Here is an 18,874-nt window from a genome sequence, read left to right as displayed (position 1 = left end):
CCACAACCACAGTCCAAGATGAAAATGCACCCTGTATGCAGCTATAAGGCTTAGAACAAAAACTCCCAGTGGCAACAACAGGAATATTCTTTCTAAGCTTGCAGGGAGAGAAGCGTTGCCCTTGGGATTGTGTCTGGAGAAGGAAATAATAAACTTCACCTCTGTGCATGCTGTGGTCCTGATGACAATTGCCCTCCTCCAGCACTTGTTAAATAAAGGAAAAACACATACATGCAGCTTAATGCTACATAATTACTTTGCAGTTTGGCCCTCCATATCATCACCCTAGTGCGTTTCTTGGCACCAAACAGGAGGAGATACAGGTCAGGAAGTGCCAGATGTTCACACTTTCGAAGGAACACTCCTTTTACCAGAGCCACATAGTTCCATGGGATGTAATCAAGTTCTCTTATTTCACAACATCTCAGCTTCACCACTGAACTCCTTGGAATAAATGCCAGATCTCTGCAGTGTCCTGTACTGTAGAGAATTTGACTTGGCAGTCGCATAGGCAGATGGCAGTGAGGAACTGAGGGTTAGCTTGTATGATCATACTGGAAGGCAAAACACCAGCCATGTTGCAAAACTGATACTTAATCATGCTCTCGGGAAATGTGAGTTTTTAATCATTCCTGAAGATGAGACAAAATATCAGTTTCGCCACATGGGTGTGCATCTACAAGGAATTGTAATCATGGGAGAAATTTCACCCCAACGTGATGTATCCCTATCATGTAAACTCAACTCATCGTAAGTAATTGTTGCAATGTGAAAGAAAGAGAAGGACTAAATGGAAGAAAGGGAAGAAATAAATGGAGACCCATCTTCAATTGAGCTATGAGTACAGCTGCATTGATGAGTCAAAGGAATAGCCTAGGCACCTTAAAGGTTTTGTTCCACCACATTGCTCAGCACAGCATCTTCATTTGCCACTGCAATACTCAAATACCGTGATATGCTCACCTCTTCCTTGCTTCTAAGGGAAAGTTCTGAGTTAATCCCTGGGTAACTAGGTGAAAATCCTAAACACACTGACTAGGAAGTAAATCCCATTGGAAACAATGGGGCTTACTTCCAAGTAAGCATGCATAGGAATGCACTGTCAGGCTTTAATCCTATGCCATTTACTTAGGAGAAAGACCCACTGAAATCAGTGGCCTTGAGTCCAAGTTAACATGTACAAAGATCGGGTTATAAATCTTTTCTACACAGAACACCCTTTGTTGTATGTTATAGCCCTTAACCCACCACACCCTTCAGGGACAAAAAGAAGGAAGCATCTACTTTGAAGAAGTCCAGCTCAAGGAGCTGAGCAGAATCATCTCCTGCCAACAAACCAGAAACATTGTAAACATTTTGGGGGAACAAGTACAATTTTAACAAGGGTTAGGTTACAAATGTAGATGAAGTACGGTATATATAGAAAATGTTATGTGACGAACATTACTTTAAAAAAGAGAGTAAGTGTTCTAGGTCTCTCTCCTCTGTTAGCCTTCAAACCAAATGACAGTAGGTCCTCAACAATATTTATCGTAAAGGTCCCAAGAAAGTGCAATGAAAGAAACATTTAAGTAAAAGCAGGGGTTCCTGTGCAGCAAAGTTGGGAAAACCTATTCTTTATCTAAGACAATGAGGAGAAAGAGACCCAGAAGTGTTTATAGAGAAGGGTGGGCCCTATCATATCATCAGAAAGCTGATAAAGGATAAAGCTTAAGAGAACTCTTCCACAGCAGACTAAGGAAGAGCAGCGTACAATTGGTGGGAATGTGGAATTTGGCTTAGTCCCCAGCTTCCTGCTAGAGAATATTTTCATATAACCAGAGGGGATTAAATCACAGTGACATGGACAAATATGCTGTTTACAGTTTGTCCCACTGCTGAGTCTGCCACTTTACTACTACACAACTCATTGCCAAGTCATTTCTTTGTGTGAACACACACAGCCACAAAGGAACCTGGAGTAAGTCCATAGACCACAATGACTTGGAGTTGTTTCAGAGGAAAGGATTTATTTATTTATTCAGGCTAAAGGAAGACTATGCAGCCAGCCATGCATTTTGTCTGGAACCAGTTGGCACAATCTGAAAATGTGGGGGCATGGTCTTAAGGCTCAGGAATCTACATACATAGAGAATATCCATAACCACCTTGAAGTTGTTGTTGTTGTTTTTGCAATCAAGCAATAAATAAAATTTATGAGATAAATAATAAATAAAATAATTATCTTCTCACCCCATAAAAAGGGGCCAGGAGGATTTTACTAACTTTTACACTACAGACACACCTGAGACTAAGCCCTGGAGAAAGAAAATATTGATGGTTTGCTTTTCCATTCAGGAGATTTATCACATGCCCAGAAACAGAAGAAAGGCTGAACTCTTATTTGGACTGGTATATATCAAGTGTGGATGGCTACATATAAGGCAGAACTGCAGTTTGGTACTGATCTCTTGGGCAGTCCGAATCTGTTGACGTCACATGTATAGGGAAGGAGAGAGTCTGAAATGTGTTGAAATACAGGCTGTGCCCAGGGGAAATGTCAAAGAAGCAGATAAAATAGTAAATGCGGGGGGTGGGGGTGGGGGAAGGCTTGCAGAAATGTAATAGGGATAGAATTGCTTTTTGAGGGATAGCACTTGGAGTTTTGAGCCTTGGGATATGGAGGTGTGACTACAGGTGTCAGATTGCTATGGTGAGAGGGTAAGAGTGATATAAAGAGAACAGCCTTATTTTCGTAGGGAAAAGTTTCAGGGTAATAAAAGAAGTGGTGCTACTCTGATGAATGTTGGGATGAGAAATATTTACAGGTGTGCCAAGAGAATTTTGGACTACTGTCTGGTTGGAAAGACATAAAGGTGTATGCACAAGAGTGGGGTGTTTACAAAAAATACAGGAACAATTACACAAACTGAAGCAGTATCAGGGGCTGCATGTGTACAACACATGTACAGTGGTGCAGTGGCAGCTGGTGCGGTGGTACTGCGAAGCTGCCCTCCCAACACTGGCGCCACTGCAACTCATCAGGAGAGGTCTGGGGAGAGAGAGAGGGGAGGAGAGCTTGGGGCTGTGTGGACACACTGGGAGAGACAATGTGGTGCTTCCGTTGGTGGTCTATGCAGCCCTGACCTCACCATCACTCAGTCCTGACCAGGCACGCTGCGGAGATACCAATGTTGGGAGGGTAGCCATGCCCTACTACACTGGCTGCTACTGCAGTGGTGTGACATATATATATATATATATGCTTAGGATTAGAGCAATATGGCAGTGGAGGAGACACGTGACATATGCTTAGGACTTTTCAGCTACAGGGTTGCCTGAAGGCAAAACAGCCAACACATCCCCAATGAATATCTTCATTGTGCAGTGACTGTGATCCAAACACCTCCAATCCATTCACTCCTATAATTCCTCCTGGGACTTACTTAATGGCTTTCTTTTCACTGCGACCTCGGCTGGAATCTGGAGTTCCCACCGTCTCCAAGGAGTTTTTATAGCGTTTGCCCTGAAACGAAATGGAAAAAGAGAAGGTGAGGATAAGGGTTTATCTGGTGGGAGGAACGGCTTTGCTTCTGAAAGGAGAACAGGAAAAGATCTAGGTAGGTCCCTTCCCCTTGTCACACTTGCAGTGGCACTGTGTGTGATTAGTGTTCGGAAACACAAAAGGCCAGCTTTGCCCAGTAGACCCTTTGAAAGTAGAAAATTTGCATAAGTGGACTGTAATTTGGGGGTGACCTCCGTAGAAGTTTTTGGTAAGAGAAAATGCTCTGCTGCCGCCTGCACAGAGTAGCTAGTCACAGTGAACTAATATTTCTGCTACAGCTAAGGCTTAAAACAGAGTATTGTATAAAGATGGTTTTACTTAGTGCTGTAATTCCACATGCATTTCCTCTTTGTAGATAAAATCTATCAGCAGCTAAAGAAGCATTTACCAAGTCAAACCAGGAGTGCTAGAATCATAAAACCAGAATTGCATCTATCTGATGAGAATAAAAGACAAAGGAAATCTGTACTAGAAATACAAAAACGTATTGGGTCTTGTCAATGATCAACAGATTCCAAACATGATAGCAGCATGGACAGATCCTATGAGGTGATCAAATTTGCAGATGACACCAAACTGGGAGGGGTGGCTAACACCCCAGAGGACAGGATCACACTTCAAAACGACCTTGACAGATTAGAGAACTGGGCCAAAACAAACAAGATGAATTTTAACAGGGAGAAATGTAAAGTATTGCACTTGGGCAAAAAAAATGAGAGGCACAAATACAAGATGGGTGACACCTGGCTTGAGAGCAGTACATGTGAAAAGGATCTAGGAGTCTTGGTTGACCACAAACTTGACATGAGCCAACAGTGTGACGCGGCAGCTAAAAAAGCCAATGCAATTCTGGGCTGCATCAATAGGAGTATAGCATCTAGATCAAGGGAAGTAATAGTGCCACTGTATTCTGCTCTGGTCAGACCTCACCTGGAGTACTGTGTCCAGTTCGGGGCACCACAGTTCAAGAAGGACACTGACAAACTGGAACGTGTCCAGAGGAGGGCAACTAAAATGGTCAAAGGCCTGGAAACGATGCCTTATGAGGAACGGCTAAGGGAGCTGGGCATGTTTAGCCTGGAGAAGAGGAGGTTAAGGGGTGATATGATAGCCATGTTCAAATATATAAAAGGATGTCACATAGAGGAGGGAGAAAGGTTGTTTTCTGCTGCTCCAGAGAAGCGGACACGGAGCAATGGATCCAAACTACAAGAAAGAAGATTCCACCTAAACATTAGGAAGAACTTCCTGACAGTAAGAGCTGTTCGACAGTGGAATTTGCTGCCAAGGAGTGTGGTGGAGTCTCCTTCTTTGGAGGTCTTTAAGCAGAGGCTTGACAACCATATGTCAGGAGTGCTCTGATGGTGTTTCCTGCTTGGCAGGGGGTTGGACTCGATGGCCCTTGTGGTCTCTTCCAACTCTATGATTCTATGATTCAATGACAGCTTCATACATCACAAAAATGCCCTGGGCATGATGCCAGATTTAGTAGATCCACAGTTGATGAAGAATGGACTTAACCAGAGGGAAAGGTACAAGACTGGTAATTTTAGGGGTTCTTGTACAGCAAACTCAGGCACCCACCATTTAACCCTCAATTTTTAAAGTATTTACTGAAGGGATATGTCATGAAATTGACCTGGAAGTCAAAGCCCCTCCTTTAAAAAAAAAAATCAAAACAGTTTTATTGAATTACACTGATAATTTAGCAGCATGAGAAAATATTGTTACCTTAGAATTCCTATAACAATATATAACACGTACAATATAAAATGCAAAGGGCAGGAGACAAAAAGAAACTGCAGAGTGATCTGGTTACACTGTTTAACTCAGGACTCATCCACACACTTGTGGATTTCTAATCACGGGTCCGACAAGTACTTTTTTGGTCCTACTGTTGTGCTTGGGAAAACCCACTGCTTACTGCTGAATTGGAACAAACGTCAACTGAGTCTTCTGCAGCTATCGGAGCAAACTGAAATGAAATCTCCCTTGCAACTATCTGAAAATAGCTGAGAAGTTGCAATCCAAGGTTCCCTTTTTGTGCTACTCCTGGAACAGTTCTGTCATATGTCAAAGTGCTGGAATAACTCTTCATTGGGATAGGGCAGACAACAAGGGGACTTGACACTTTCCCTAATTACACTATTGAGATCTAACCAGATCAGATGCAGATAACACATGCTTTCCTTCTACCTGTTTTTCTCCTTCTCCCCCCACCCCTTTTTATCACAGTGAAGCAGAAATATTCATACAGTACAGAGTACTGAATGAAATAAAGGAATGGGGATGGTGTTGACTGGGTTGGTGTGTGAAATTATCTCTAGAGCTTTGAACATATTTTCTCTTCTCTGCTAGTGTTTATTTGCATGTCCTTGTGTTGCTCCATTTAATAATAATGAAATCAGAACCATTAAGATAGCTCAGTTGGAGGAGCATGAGATTCTTATTGCCAGGGTCATGGGTTCAAGCCTCATGTTGGACAAAAAGATTCCTGCATTGCAGGAGTAGGACTTAAATGCCCCCTGTGATTGCTTCCAACTCTACAGTTCTATGATTCCATGATATATAAAACACAGTGGTACCTTGGGTTACATAAGCTTCAGGTTACAGACGCTTCAGGTTACAGACGCTGCCAATCCAGAAATAGTACCTCGGGTTAAGAACTTTGCTTCAGGATGAGAACAGAAATTGTGCTCCGGATGCACGGCAGCGGCAGGAGGCCCCATTAGCTAAAGTGGTGCTTCAGGTTAAGAACAGTTTCAGGTTAAGTACGGACCTCCGGAATGAATTAAGTACTTAACCTGAGGTACCACTGTACACTCAAGCTTTGTCTTCCCCAAATAAACTATGAGTTGTAAGCCAGTAACAAACCTTGGTTACAGCTTGTGGCTTGTTTGGAGCAAGACAAACCACTAGCCTAACACATAACACTAAGTCACATCATGGCTTAGTTCTTGGTGGTGCAACAGCAGCAGAATTGGGGAAGGAGAAGTCGACACGATTTTCTAACTACACACCAGTATGCTGATTGCTTCACACTAAGCCACAGTTCAGCTTAGTGTTATGTGCAAACCCGGCCATAGTCATTGTTTACTCTAGTATTTCATTTGATATTATTTAAGTATTTTTATGCAATAAAATTGAATTGTATTAGAGGGGAGAAGATAACTAGAAGCTTCCCAAACTCCATTTTCATTATTGTCAGCTAGAGATCTGGAACACCAGATCTGACAACTCACAACTACATTCAATTCCAGTGTACTTTGCCTTAAAAAAAACTATAGAGTTCCTGCATTGTGCATTGAAGCATCAAAAATATAAAGGCAAGGCAACAGCTAGGTCCCTGGCATTAGGTAATGTAACGCTATATCAAGGGATCAAAGTTTGGCTTCAGTGGAGATGACTAATCATAGTTCACACTGAAGTCAATGGGAACTGTTGAATGCCTTTCACTTCCAAAGATCAGGCCATTGCAATTTAATTAACTGCCCTCTAGAAGGAACATGTTCTCTTAATATTTTATTGTTGCAACTTCCTCCAAACCCTGTTGGGTATTTCTAACCACACATTTTCCCTCAGCATAGGGTTCCTGTAAAGTGATATTTATTAGCTAAGGGGCATAATCAGAGGCTCCAGGCTGATCAAAGTGTTCTTTTGTAAAAGTGCTTTGCAAAAACTAAAATAAAAATTGAACATTATCTTAGCAATTGGTTCACTGGCATTGACACATTCTTTATAGAGATCTGGTTGCTGACTGGGCAATTGTGAAAGCATTTGTCACTTTCTTAAACAAAATAAAGTTATTCCTTTCTCATTGTTGCTGATGTGAATAGAAAATATGTTGAATGATATGCTCAGATTCACATCAGGAGTCCATTGCTTTATTATTCTAATTCTGTCATTTGTCAATATGACTTATATTTTTGTTTTGTTTTTAAGATTTAATTTTCAGTTAGATTAGCGATACTGCTAGAAAGTTCAGGAGTGGCCAAATTGCAAGCCAGAGATTTCCCCCATGCTGCTGAACTGGGAAAGGAAGCAGCAGCAGTAGTGCCTTCTCTCACCTGTCTTGTCTCAGGTCTTTCATCTGCCTCACCTTTGACCGCAGGTGAGAGACCAATAAAAGGACAGGGTGAAAATGGGAGGGAGAAATCACTGTTGCCTGGTCTCTAAGTCAGTGGCAATTCATGTCTTGCTTATGTGCTTAGAATCACAGAATTGTAGAGCTGAAAGGGACCACAAGGGTCATCTAGTCCAACCCCCTGCAATGCAGGAATCTTTTGCCCAATGTGGGGCTCAAACCCACAACACTAAAATTAAGAGTCTCATGCTCTACCAACTGAGTTTCCCACAGATATCCGGCTGGCCACTGTGAGAACAGGTCATGGGCCTGATACAAAAGACTTCTTATGTTCTTGTGTTAATTTTAAAGGCATGGGGAAGTCTCTAGCTTAGAAACTGGCAGCCACAAAACTATATGCACTTTTTCCATTTCATTTTACACCTCCTAAGCAAACAGAGATGTCCATGGGAGTCCCTCTACTTTGGGGGTCTTGAAACTAGGTAGAGGCTTTGGTGCTTCTCCATGCTGTTCAAGGTGAACAAAATTCAGCCTTGAAGGCCTACCTTGCCTCCCCTTCATCACAGTCCCAGCAGAGGAGAAACAGCCAGGCCATTTTAGGATTAATTGAACTCTAATTAATTAAGTTCACAGTAACAAAAAAAACAAAACGCATGTCATAAGATAATGAAGTGAGCATTTTGTTCCTAATTGGGTCTCGATAATAAGGCCGCTTGGTTGTGATTTCTGATGGCAGTCTCAATGTGCTTCATGATTCTAGGGCAGGCAAGAGACAATTAATGCTAATTAGTGAACAATTAGCAAATGAAAACACAGGTGTAGAAGGGAGACAGTTTTTGTGCTACTCTTGGTGCAAGTCTGCTGGTGCAGCATAACCCAGAAGGCCTCAGGCATGCAAGTAGTGCATCCTTCTTCCTTAGACTGTGGATTAGATGTGAAAGGGCAATGATTACAACCACAAAGGGCAACAGTACCAACCGCAGTTGCCGGTGCTGCAGCAAAATTAAATTAGGGACCAGGAGGGACTACAGGAGGGAATAATACAAGACAGGCTGAGGGGGAAAATAATTTGAACAGCATAAGACTGGTGAGGAAGTGTGGGGAGACAACTTTCCATTGAGATTTGGAATGAAGTGCTGGGAATCAGAGGCCAATCGAAAATCAGATGTCAAGAATGAGCAGTGTAGAGGCCTTCACATTGAGAGATGGAGTCCAAAAGGGCTGGGAGGTCTAACTCAGTAATTCCATTTGAAACAACACAACTAACTAATTACCTAGGAAAACCACTTTCTAAGAGTCATGGACTTCCTCCATGCAGACTGAAGGTGTAAATAGGTGAATAAACCATATTTCTTAAAGAATTACATTCTCTGCCGTGTCTTCCATTATCCAAGGGGACACAGACCCTGTGTGTGTGCCTGGGACCCCATGGTAGGGTTGCCATATTTCAAGCAGTGAAGAAGTTGTTAAGCTATTTTTGGCAAAGTTGTTGGACTGCCATATTTGGTGATTTATGGAAACCCTACCCATGGGCTCTTGTAGGCACCTTCCATTTGTAACGACGCGTTATTAATAATCTAGGCAATGGGTTCGAAACTGAACTTTAAAAAATTCTGTACAATTCTCCTTTTAAAAAAAGCCTCTCTAAAAATATTTTTCTTTTTAAAAAATTGTCCCAGATTTTTTTTACCTTCCTTGACAAACATATTTTCTCTCTAAATGTTGTGTGATTTAATAGGTATTTAAATAATGGGAAGTAGTTAACACTTGTTTTCCTGACCCCAAAGAGACAGAAAATCTAAAATATTTTTGACAGAATCTAATAAACTTGGGGATCAGAGATTCTAAGGCAAGGATGACAACTTAAAGTTGTTGCTTGTTGCTTAGACAGGCAGAAGTCACAGTCCTGATCACAGTCCATCTAACAGAAACGAGGTGTTTCAAGGAGTCTAGGGTGCTAGAATAAATGTATCAGAAGATTTCTGAAATCAGCTATGTATGAACACTGCGGTCCTCTGTATATCTTAGAAGATCCAGAGTCCCATATGGGATGCATTCATATGACTATGCAGTCATTGAAAGCCATGCACAGTGTGGCAGGATCTGTAGAGATTTAAAGATTCTGAGATGGGCTTCTAGGAAGTTAGAAATCCTGACAAGCTTTGAATGATTTAAAACAATAAAGAACAGACCATAGTGCAGTCATTATGTCCAGCTGCAGTTCAGGGCACTTTGGGCTGGGCTGCTGGGCTGTTGTTGTTTTTAACTAAAAGGTGTATGAAATATGAGTTTCCATTGGGAGAGAAAGTGGGGTATAACATGAACAAATGGATGAAATGAAAGATTCTTAGATTTGAGAAGACCATGCGCTGTAATGGAAATGCTACTGGAGTTATTTAACTCCCTCAACCACCTGCTAAAGTCAAAGTAGTTGAATTCTGCAATGACATAGCAAATGAGCAATGGAGTAGATTTTAAGTTTCATTTTCCAAAATGGTCACATTCAGAGAAACTGTAATCATTGTCTATAACAAAGCTCTTTGTATCAGTTGACTCCTGATATAAAAATGTTTTGCAAAAACTCCCTGTACTGCCCACATGTCCATGGGCAGAACTCGCTCTGAAATTCAGACAATGTTTCAATAACTATGGCTCTGCAACAGAAAAAAATAACAGATGTTCAAAGGAAAATGTGAGTAACACAATTGGCTCCTTACCTTGTTTACTGTTGGTCATGTCCCTTTTGAACATTAGCTATGGATGTTCTTTCCTCCATCAGAAAAAAGCAAAACCCAGGAGGTGATATCCAGTGGTGTACATCCACCAATAGAATGGACAGTCTTTGCAGAACAGATTCCCTCTCCCTCCTGCAGCACCCTACATGCTCCCAAATCTGTTATAGAAGATTAGAGGACCCGCAGAAGCAGATGTGAAGGGCCTGCTAGGGGTGGAGAAGAAGGAAAAGTCTTATAAGCAAGCAGAAATCTGCTTGCACCTAGAAGCTCTAATGTGAGGAAGTGGCCAAAACTAACCAAATGAATGTCAGTAGGGACAAATGTAAGGTTCTACACTTAGGCAGGGGAACCAGCTGCACAAATGAAAGATGGGGGACACCTGGATCTTGGGGTCTTAGTGGACCACAACCTTAACATGAGTCAACAGTGTGAAGCAGTAGCAAAAAAAGTGTGAGTGTAGTAGTTTCTCAATAAACTACCTAGAATGCATAGGAAGTTGCCTATAGATCATTGGTCCATCCAGATAAGTTTCTCACAGCCGTACCCAGAGATTCTGGAGACGTAGCTGAGAGTTTATGCATGCAGAGCAGATTTTTCTGCCTCTGAGCTACAGCCCTACCCCAAAGTAAGAAAGTGGTAGTATAAACACTCATGGAATTGGGATGTGCGTGGATCTGCACCATCTGGAAACCTTCCTTACTGACATCAATATTGATTTCATATTAGATGGGGACTTGGCCAGGAAGTTTTAAAAAATGTGTACAGTATTTTCAAGGCTGTGCCAAATATATTATGTTTTTCACTAACAATTTTGGCAGTCTATAACTATTTAATTACTAAGCCTTCAGTTATTTTTTCAGCAGTTTCCTTGAATTTGTGTTTGTTCACAGTGAGGGCAATTCATCCTAGGCGGCAAAGAATTCACTTTATTTGCCCTCAGTGGCATTCTGCTTGGGTGTCATGATGCCATAACGTTCACTTATGTGGTTGGCTAGGATCTTCCAAGTAATGTGGGAAGATGTGGGAAGAAGCCCAAACTAGGGTGGGGAATGGCAACCGAGCTGCAGGAGGTTACAGAAACAAACGACAATGATAGAAAAGTGAATAATCACATAACACTAGAATTCCTGGACATCCAACAAAGCTGAATCTTGGAAGGTTTAGGACAGATAAAAGAAAGTACTATATTTTTTGCTCTATAAGACTCACCTTTTCCCTCCTAAAAAGTAAGGGGAAATGTGTGTGCGTCTTATGGAGCGAATGTAGGCTGTGCAGCTATCCCAGAAGCCAGAGCAAGAGGGATTGCTGCTTTCACTGCGCAGCAATCCCTCTTGCTGTTCTGGCTTCTGGGATTCAGAATATTTTTTTTCTTGTTTCCCTCCTCCAAAAACTAGGTGCGTCTTGTGGTCTGGTGCGTCTTATAGAGAGAAAAATACGGTACTTATTCACTTAGTGCACAGGTAAACTTGCTCCCATGGGAAGCAGTGATGGCCCCAGACTTGGATGGCTTTAAAAGAGGATTGGCCAAATTCATGGAGGATAAGGTTATCAATGGCTAGAAGACACAATGGCTACATTCTGCCTCCATGGTCAAAGTCAGTAATACTTCTGAATATCAATTGCTGGAAACCACAGGAGGTGAGAGTGCTCTTGTGCTCAAGTCCTGCTTGCCAGTTTTCCATGGGCATCTGTTTGGCCACTTTGAGAACAGGATGCTGAACCAGATCTTATGTTTTGTAATCTCCCGATGATGGTGCAACCTCCTGAGTAGTATTAAGATTATTTTGTTTTAGAAGAAGCAGTGTCATTCATAGAAATGCCCACGCGCACGAAAAAGACTTGAAGCAGGCAAAGTAATCACACTTCTTTCACTGCAGTTCAGAACAACAGTCTACACATTTCTGCAAACCACAAGAACAGTACAATCCTATAACAAGAAGAAAATTCCATTGAGTTCAGTGGGACATACTTACTCCCAGTTATATGACTGCAGCCTAAACTGGCATTTCCCTCGAGACAAAAAATAGTCCATATAGTGTTGAAAAACTGAAGTATCCCTACAAGAGAAGTGCATCCTCAAGCGAAGATGTCTGTACTGCGTGCAACAAATGTATAATAGCAGTAGCCCATCTGTTGTGAAAAAAAGAAGTCTGGATAGGTTGTGTCTCTGCAAGTGTATGTGCTGGGGAATAAATGCAGGCAGGACTAGGGGACCATCCATGTGAGGCAGGATAAGAAGGGTGAACAGAGGACAAGTTGCAGAAGAAATCTGGGAAGTGCCAGGGCTTCAGAAAAGACAGATGAATGTTTATGCCCTGCAAAAACAAACTGCATGTCTTGTGCAATCTAGTCAACTCCACTTTAGGCCTGGAGGATTCAGGGTAAGGCAATGAAAGGGAAAGAATCCCTTTGATCCTCTGGGCTGACTCAGTCTCCTTTAGACATGCTGATTCAAAATACAAACACATATTAAATACTCTTAACAATGGAGGTCTCTTGCAGACTCTCTCCAATTGGGTCAGTAACCCAGCTATATGGTACTCTCAGGCCAGCATGACTCAGGAAGCAAAGAAGCGCAACAGCTATTATGGGCTACTCAGCAAATCCCCAAGCAGAGAAGACCTGTGTTAGTCACCAATAGACAATATAATCATCTGGGAATTTCTCTAGCATGCAACTGACTGAAATGAATGGGGCTTACATGAGAATCCCCAGAATGTGCTTATGTCATGGAAATCCCACAGCAACTGAAAGTACAGCTTTGAAAACCTTCCCATTCCCTTTCCTTGCCACATCTTGCCCCCCTTTAAAATAACTCCCACCTCTCTTCTGCAGTTTCCACATCCTTTATATGTGCCATATATTATTAAGTAGCGTTCTTCTTGATTATGTGGGCAGCTGAAATGCAAAACTTGCCACAGGGTGGCAGAGATCTTCCAGCTGCTCTTCCAGTTACAACTTCCTCTTATTCACAATGCTTCCCAAGCTACTCCCTTTCTTGTTGACTGAGTCCCTGACAATTTTAATTTTCCTCTCCATAATGCTGCACTAGAAGAATATTTTGCATTGAAGGAGGACTTGAGAGGGATATTGGCAACATGTAATATTAACGATCACCACATTTCCTCATAAGCACTTGGGGAAGGGCTTTAGCACAAAGGCTCCTGAAGATCCAAATATGCAGCATCTGTCAGATTTATGCACTTGTTTACTCACAGGACAGCTAGGAGAGTATGGAGCGGATCTTCTAGTATGGATTGAGAAAATGCAGCCAGGGTGATGTATCTTCAGGCGGTATTTCAAGCACTCAGGTCCGTGAAAGTACTTGCTGCTGGGACTCAGGGAGCTTGTCACATGCTGTCAGTTGTTGCCTCTTATTTAAATTTTAAAATGGCAGTCCATAAAGAAACTCTCTCTCGCACATACACTGTTCAAAATGTGTTTCCTAAATGTCTTTACTCCATGTCTACAAAAGCTCTTGCTAAATGGGAATGCAGGTGGTTTTCAGGCTTGCTCTGTAGTCAAATTTGGACTGTTCTATATGGAAGGAAAGAACCTGCCGTCTCACCTGAGAAATAAACAGCAGTTGAATAGGCAGACACTGCTGAGAATACTGGTCCCTCTGTCCCCAGTCTGTCTAGGAAGCCACTGATGCTGAAGACAAGAGTATGAGCAAGATGGAAGCTGACTAAGGACAAGCTGCTCATGATTCATCTACATTTTGGCAGAAGGTGAGAGGGTTTCACCTTCTTGGGTTTGGTTCTAAATTTAGCTTGATGGAAGAACATAATCATTCATTAAAATTCCATGCTGCCTGCACTCTATCGTGTGTGCATACCAATGGGCTGCAGTGCCTGCAACCTTTCATCTGCTTCAGCCGTCTCTAGACCCCACTGGGAGGCTCCAAACAGGTGACATATGTGCCAGCTGCTGGATTTAATTCTCTCATTTCGGAAGAGATCCTGTGGTGCTTGGGAACAGATGTGGCCCTGACTTAAAATATAAGAAACAGAACGGGAATGGCGAGGTGGATGGTGGGAGCTCATTCACAGAGAAACCTACCTTGGATATGAACTTCCTACCTCTTAGCATGACTAAAGGCTTCAGCCAAGCTTAGTATGCTTCCTTAGTTCAAAAAAGTTTTCAGAAGATCACCAAATCTTCATTTGGCAACTGCTTCATGGAAATCTCTAAAGTTTCTGCTCAAATTTTTCATACCTTCCAGATTTTCCTGGAACTGACCAAGAAGATTGCATAAAACTCCAATAAATGAAGACAGGTTTGAATCAAATAATGGTTAAATGTATATTCCACACAATATACTTTTATTATTGACCTTGAATCATGGTTTCTCTTGTTCAAATATCACTTTGTGTATGACAGTCCCAGGTATGCGTGCTCAGAAGTACTGAGATCAAAGGGATTTACTCTGAAGTAAATGTGCATAGGAATGCTGCTTTAGAGAAGACACTACTATCAGCTTCTGCACCTCTCACCATTTGCAAAATAGGGATAATAGAGGGCCACCTTAAAAGTTTATTTTTAAAACAAAATCAGCAAAGCACTGGACAGTCATCCATGAGATCCTGGATGAATGACAGAGGAATTTGGGCTAAATGATATTAATGTCAGGTGGAGCCACAGCTGGTTGAACAACTAAACCCAGCCAGTGCTCATTAATGGCTGTAAGTCCCCCCCCCTGCCTGGGGGGGAAGACTCAAGTGGAGAACCACAGGGCTCTCTTTTAGGCCCTGTGCTATTCAGCATTGCTATAAATGACTTGAATGAGGGCATAGAGAAGATGCTTATTAAATTTAAAGATGACACACAGCTAGGAGGGATAGCTAACACCATAGAAGACAGAATCAAGATTCAAAATGACTTTGACAGGCTGGAACATTGGGCCGAAACCAACAAGATTAAATTCAACAGAGATAAATGTGAAGTCCTACAATTAGGTCCAAAAATAAAATAAAGATCAAAGGCACAAATATAGGATGGAGGAGACCTTGCTTGAAAGCAGCATATGTGAAAAGGATCTAAATGACTTAGTTTATTACAAGTTGAACATGAGCCAGCAGCACGACGTGGCTGCTAAAAATGTCCATGCATTCTTGGGTTGCATTAAAGAAGCAAAGGGAGGAATTCAACGTCACACTATTATGACCATTCCGTCAGCACAAGCATTTCAGTTTGTCAGACGTAACGGTCTGTGCTCTCCTCCCCCCACATGCAGTTTTGGGGGGCTCCCCCAACCACCTGGAGATGTTTTTGGGGGGCACAGGGGGCAAGGAGAGGGTTGAAGCCCCAAGGCACTAGTGGGACACATTGCACTAACTCCTGCTAGCACAGCTGTTTAACAGAACCCAGCCTGTAGCGTCCAGATCATGAGCAGCAATAGTTCCACTATTCTGCGCTGGTTAGGTCACATCTGGAGTATTGTGTCCAATTCTGGGCACCGTACAGTCATACCTTGGTTCCCAAATGCCCCGGAACGCGTACGTTTTGGCTCCCGAACAATCAAAAACCAGAAGTGAGTGTTCCAGTTTTCAAACGTTCTTTTGGAAGCCGAACATCCGACAGGGCCTATGTGGCTTCTGATTGGCTGCAGGAGCTTCCTGCAGCTAATCAGAAGCTGCACTTTGGAAGTTGAACATTTCAGAAGTTGAATGGACTTCCGGAATGGATTCCGTTCGACTTCCAAGGTACAGCTGTATTCTGTGAAGGACACTGACAAATTGGAGCCTCTCCTGTGGAGTATAACTAAGACTTTGAGGGGGTTTGGAAATGAGGTTCTATGATGAATGGTTGAGAGAGCTGAGCAAAACAGGGGCTGGGTGACCTTCTGTCAGAAATGCTGTAGTTGTATTCTGCACTGAGCAGGGAGTTGGGCTAGATGCCTTTGAAGGTGCCTCCCTACTCAATAATTCTATGTTTGTAGGCTAAGATAATGTATAATGACTTGAGTGAGAACAGTGGGAGCAAGAGATGTTGTGCAGCACACTTAGACTGAAAACATTTTGTTGCATGGCATTCTATGTCAGAAACACAGTTATGCATAATCAACATTTGCTACTGGGGTCTGGGATGCAATTGCCTCCTTTCCCTGTATCCCTCCCCTCACCAAAGTTGCAAAGCTGCCAGTGTGCCTAGAAAACTTCACACAGAGACTCAGAGATTGTTGTGAAATGGCAGCACAGGGCAAGCATGCATATATTTTCTTTTGTAATTCTTTTCATCCTTCCCACAATCCTTGAGAGCTCCCCACCTTCTTATATTTCCTCCTTGTCTTCCCTTGAACAGCACACATACAGTGAAAGAAAAGCAAAATAAATCATTAGATAAGCCTTTTGGTGGTGGGTAGGCAAGCAGGAATTTAGGAAAATCAAATGATTCTACACAAAAGGGTGTGAGAATGTAAGGGATTGTGCAACTCCTACAGAAACCTCACACGTTCTCACGCATCTAGCAAGACTGGCTTTCACCAAAGAAATCTGTTTGCAAACCTGCTCTCCCCAAAGCCGCACAAAAAGCCTACAAGATTATCCTTCTCTAGTTGGCTCACACAGATCCAGCTGACCACCTTGGAGAGCCGCATGCTGCTCTTGCAGCTCAGCCACACCTTCAGTGTGGTTTGTTTGTTTGCTTGTTTGTTTTTTGCACTCATATGCCACCTTTTCCTCCAAGGAGCTCAAATAGTGTACATGGCTCTCCTCATCCCCATTTTTCCCTCACAACAACCCTGTGAGGTAGGTTAGGCTGAGAGTTGGAGACTGGCTCAAGGTCACCCAGTGGGCTTCATGGCTGAGGGGAGATTTGAACCCTGGCCTAGTCGAATGCTCTAACCATTATACCACACTAGCTAGTGCAGTTGATGGGTGTTTAGACTTGGACTGGAGGTAGCCAGGTTCAACTCCTCACTAAGCTGTGAAACTCATTAGGTGACCTTGGGCCAGCCACTAGCTCTGAAACTAACCTACCTCTGAGGGTTATTGCAGTGGTGGACCTTGGCACCTCAAATTTCAGGAGTGCCCTGCACGGCACCAAAATCTGTTTCCCCCTGCCTTCCGTTGGATGTCATAGTTGCGGTGCCCCAGAAGCTCTGCACCTGGTGCAACCAAACTGGCCATGCTTCCCAAGATCCACCTTGGGTTGTTGTGAGAATAAGAAGTGGGGACAGGGCCCAGATACACTGCTTTGAGCTCCTTAAAGACAGGATAAAAATGTAATGGGTTAATTAATAAGCTACCCACACTCTCCGCAAACCGAAATGGAAAACCATGGCAGGATAGAAACAGCAGACAGCTGAAGCACTCTCTTAGCAAGAATGAAGATACCCAAGTCAATTCTGGGGAAAATGGCTGCCTTGTAGCTCCACTACCTGTCAAGAAAGTCATTCAGCCAGCCAGCATCTATTTCCCCCCCAGCCACTTATCCCTATCTACTCCATCTGGCGGAAGCAAAGGAGCGGCTTGTCTTTCCTGTCACCATGAGGGCTTTTTTCCCGTGTGGGGGCCCCTGGTGTGCCAGTCATTGGAATAAATCTGAACTAGGCAAGGCTGTTGTCTGTTTATCTCTGATCAGCGAAATCTTCAATTCATCTTGCTCACTCTGTGGCAGCCAGTTTTATTAATTTGGCTCCCAGATGAGCATCTTTACTTATTAATGGGGTGATATTGCTGCTTAACTCATGAACGTATTCCACACACAACTTCCCATCTTCTGTAAGGCACTGGCAAACTAAGCAGTCTGAATCTGGGAAGCTGGACCTTGTTTCTTCTGAGGGAGTGAGATAGTTGCCAGATATAAGCTGGCTGGCAGTCCCAATATAGACAAGAGGGAGAGTGGGGAACGGTGTCAAGAAAGCAAGTGACTGGCTGTGTGTGGCAAGTTTCCAAGCAGGGCAGATGAAATGTTGCTAATGCTTGCATTAAGATGCAAGATACTGTTTCAAATTAAATACCAGCTATATTTATTTATCCTAATTATTACTGATCCTGGTTCAACATGTTATATTCCTGTGCTCAGGGAGAAGGAAACCACACAGTTTTATTTTTATCAATGCATTTTCAGTGTTGATAACGGTGGGGGGGGGGTTGCCATCTTTGGAACACTTGACCCAGTTTTGAATCCCCAGATGAGCCAAGAGAGGTTTCTTTTTGAGAGAAAACAAGCCACAGCACGATGCTGAATGCCAGGCATGTGGGGTGTCTGGAGCAGCTAAAGGATTTTTCATCTGATTATTTTTAAAAATTGAATGTTATTCTTAGCTCCACAGAAGTCATGCTAGTTCTGATCCAATGCCAGTACTGTAATGGATGGGGTTTAACCTTACTGCAGTGGTAGGTAGGATAGCTTTGCTGTGTGTGTGTGGGGGGGTATTTACTTTTAAGAATCAGGGCATATTTGGTGTTGCAGAGATTGAGTACATTGCCTTAACAGAACTTGGTAAAAGAATGAAACAATAATTTAAAAAGCAGAAGGGTACAGAATTGCTGCCGGGGGGTGGGG

The 18,874-nt window shown here is 42.7% G+C and overlaps 1 protein-coding gene across 5 annotated transcripts in view; it reads right to left on the bottom strand.

The window, feature by feature from the left end:
* SYT7 (synaptotagmin 7) overlaps positions 1-18,874 on the bottom strand; it is a 241,053-nt gene that overhangs the window by 88,562 nt on the left and 133,617 nt on the right. For all 5 annotated transcript variants that reach the window (XM_081022086.1, XM_081022090.1, XM_081022087.1 and 2 more), the window contains exon 3: positions 3,426-3,505. In XM_081022086.1, the coding sequence (XP_080878212.1) occupies positions 3,426-3,505 (80 nt within the window). The remainder of the gene's footprint in view (positions 1-3,425; positions 3,506-18,874) is intronic.

The sequence above is a fragment of the Podarcis pityusensis genome (assembly GCF_964106645.2).
Source record: "Podarcis pityusensis genome assembly, chromosome: 1".
NCBI classification, from domain to species: domain Eukaryota; kingdom Metazoa; phylum Chordata; class Lepidosauria; order Squamata; family Lacertidae; genus Podarcis; species Podarcis pityusensis.
The sequence above is the reverse complement of the archived record's forward strand: the minus strand, read 5'-3'. Positions and strand labels throughout refer to the sequence as shown.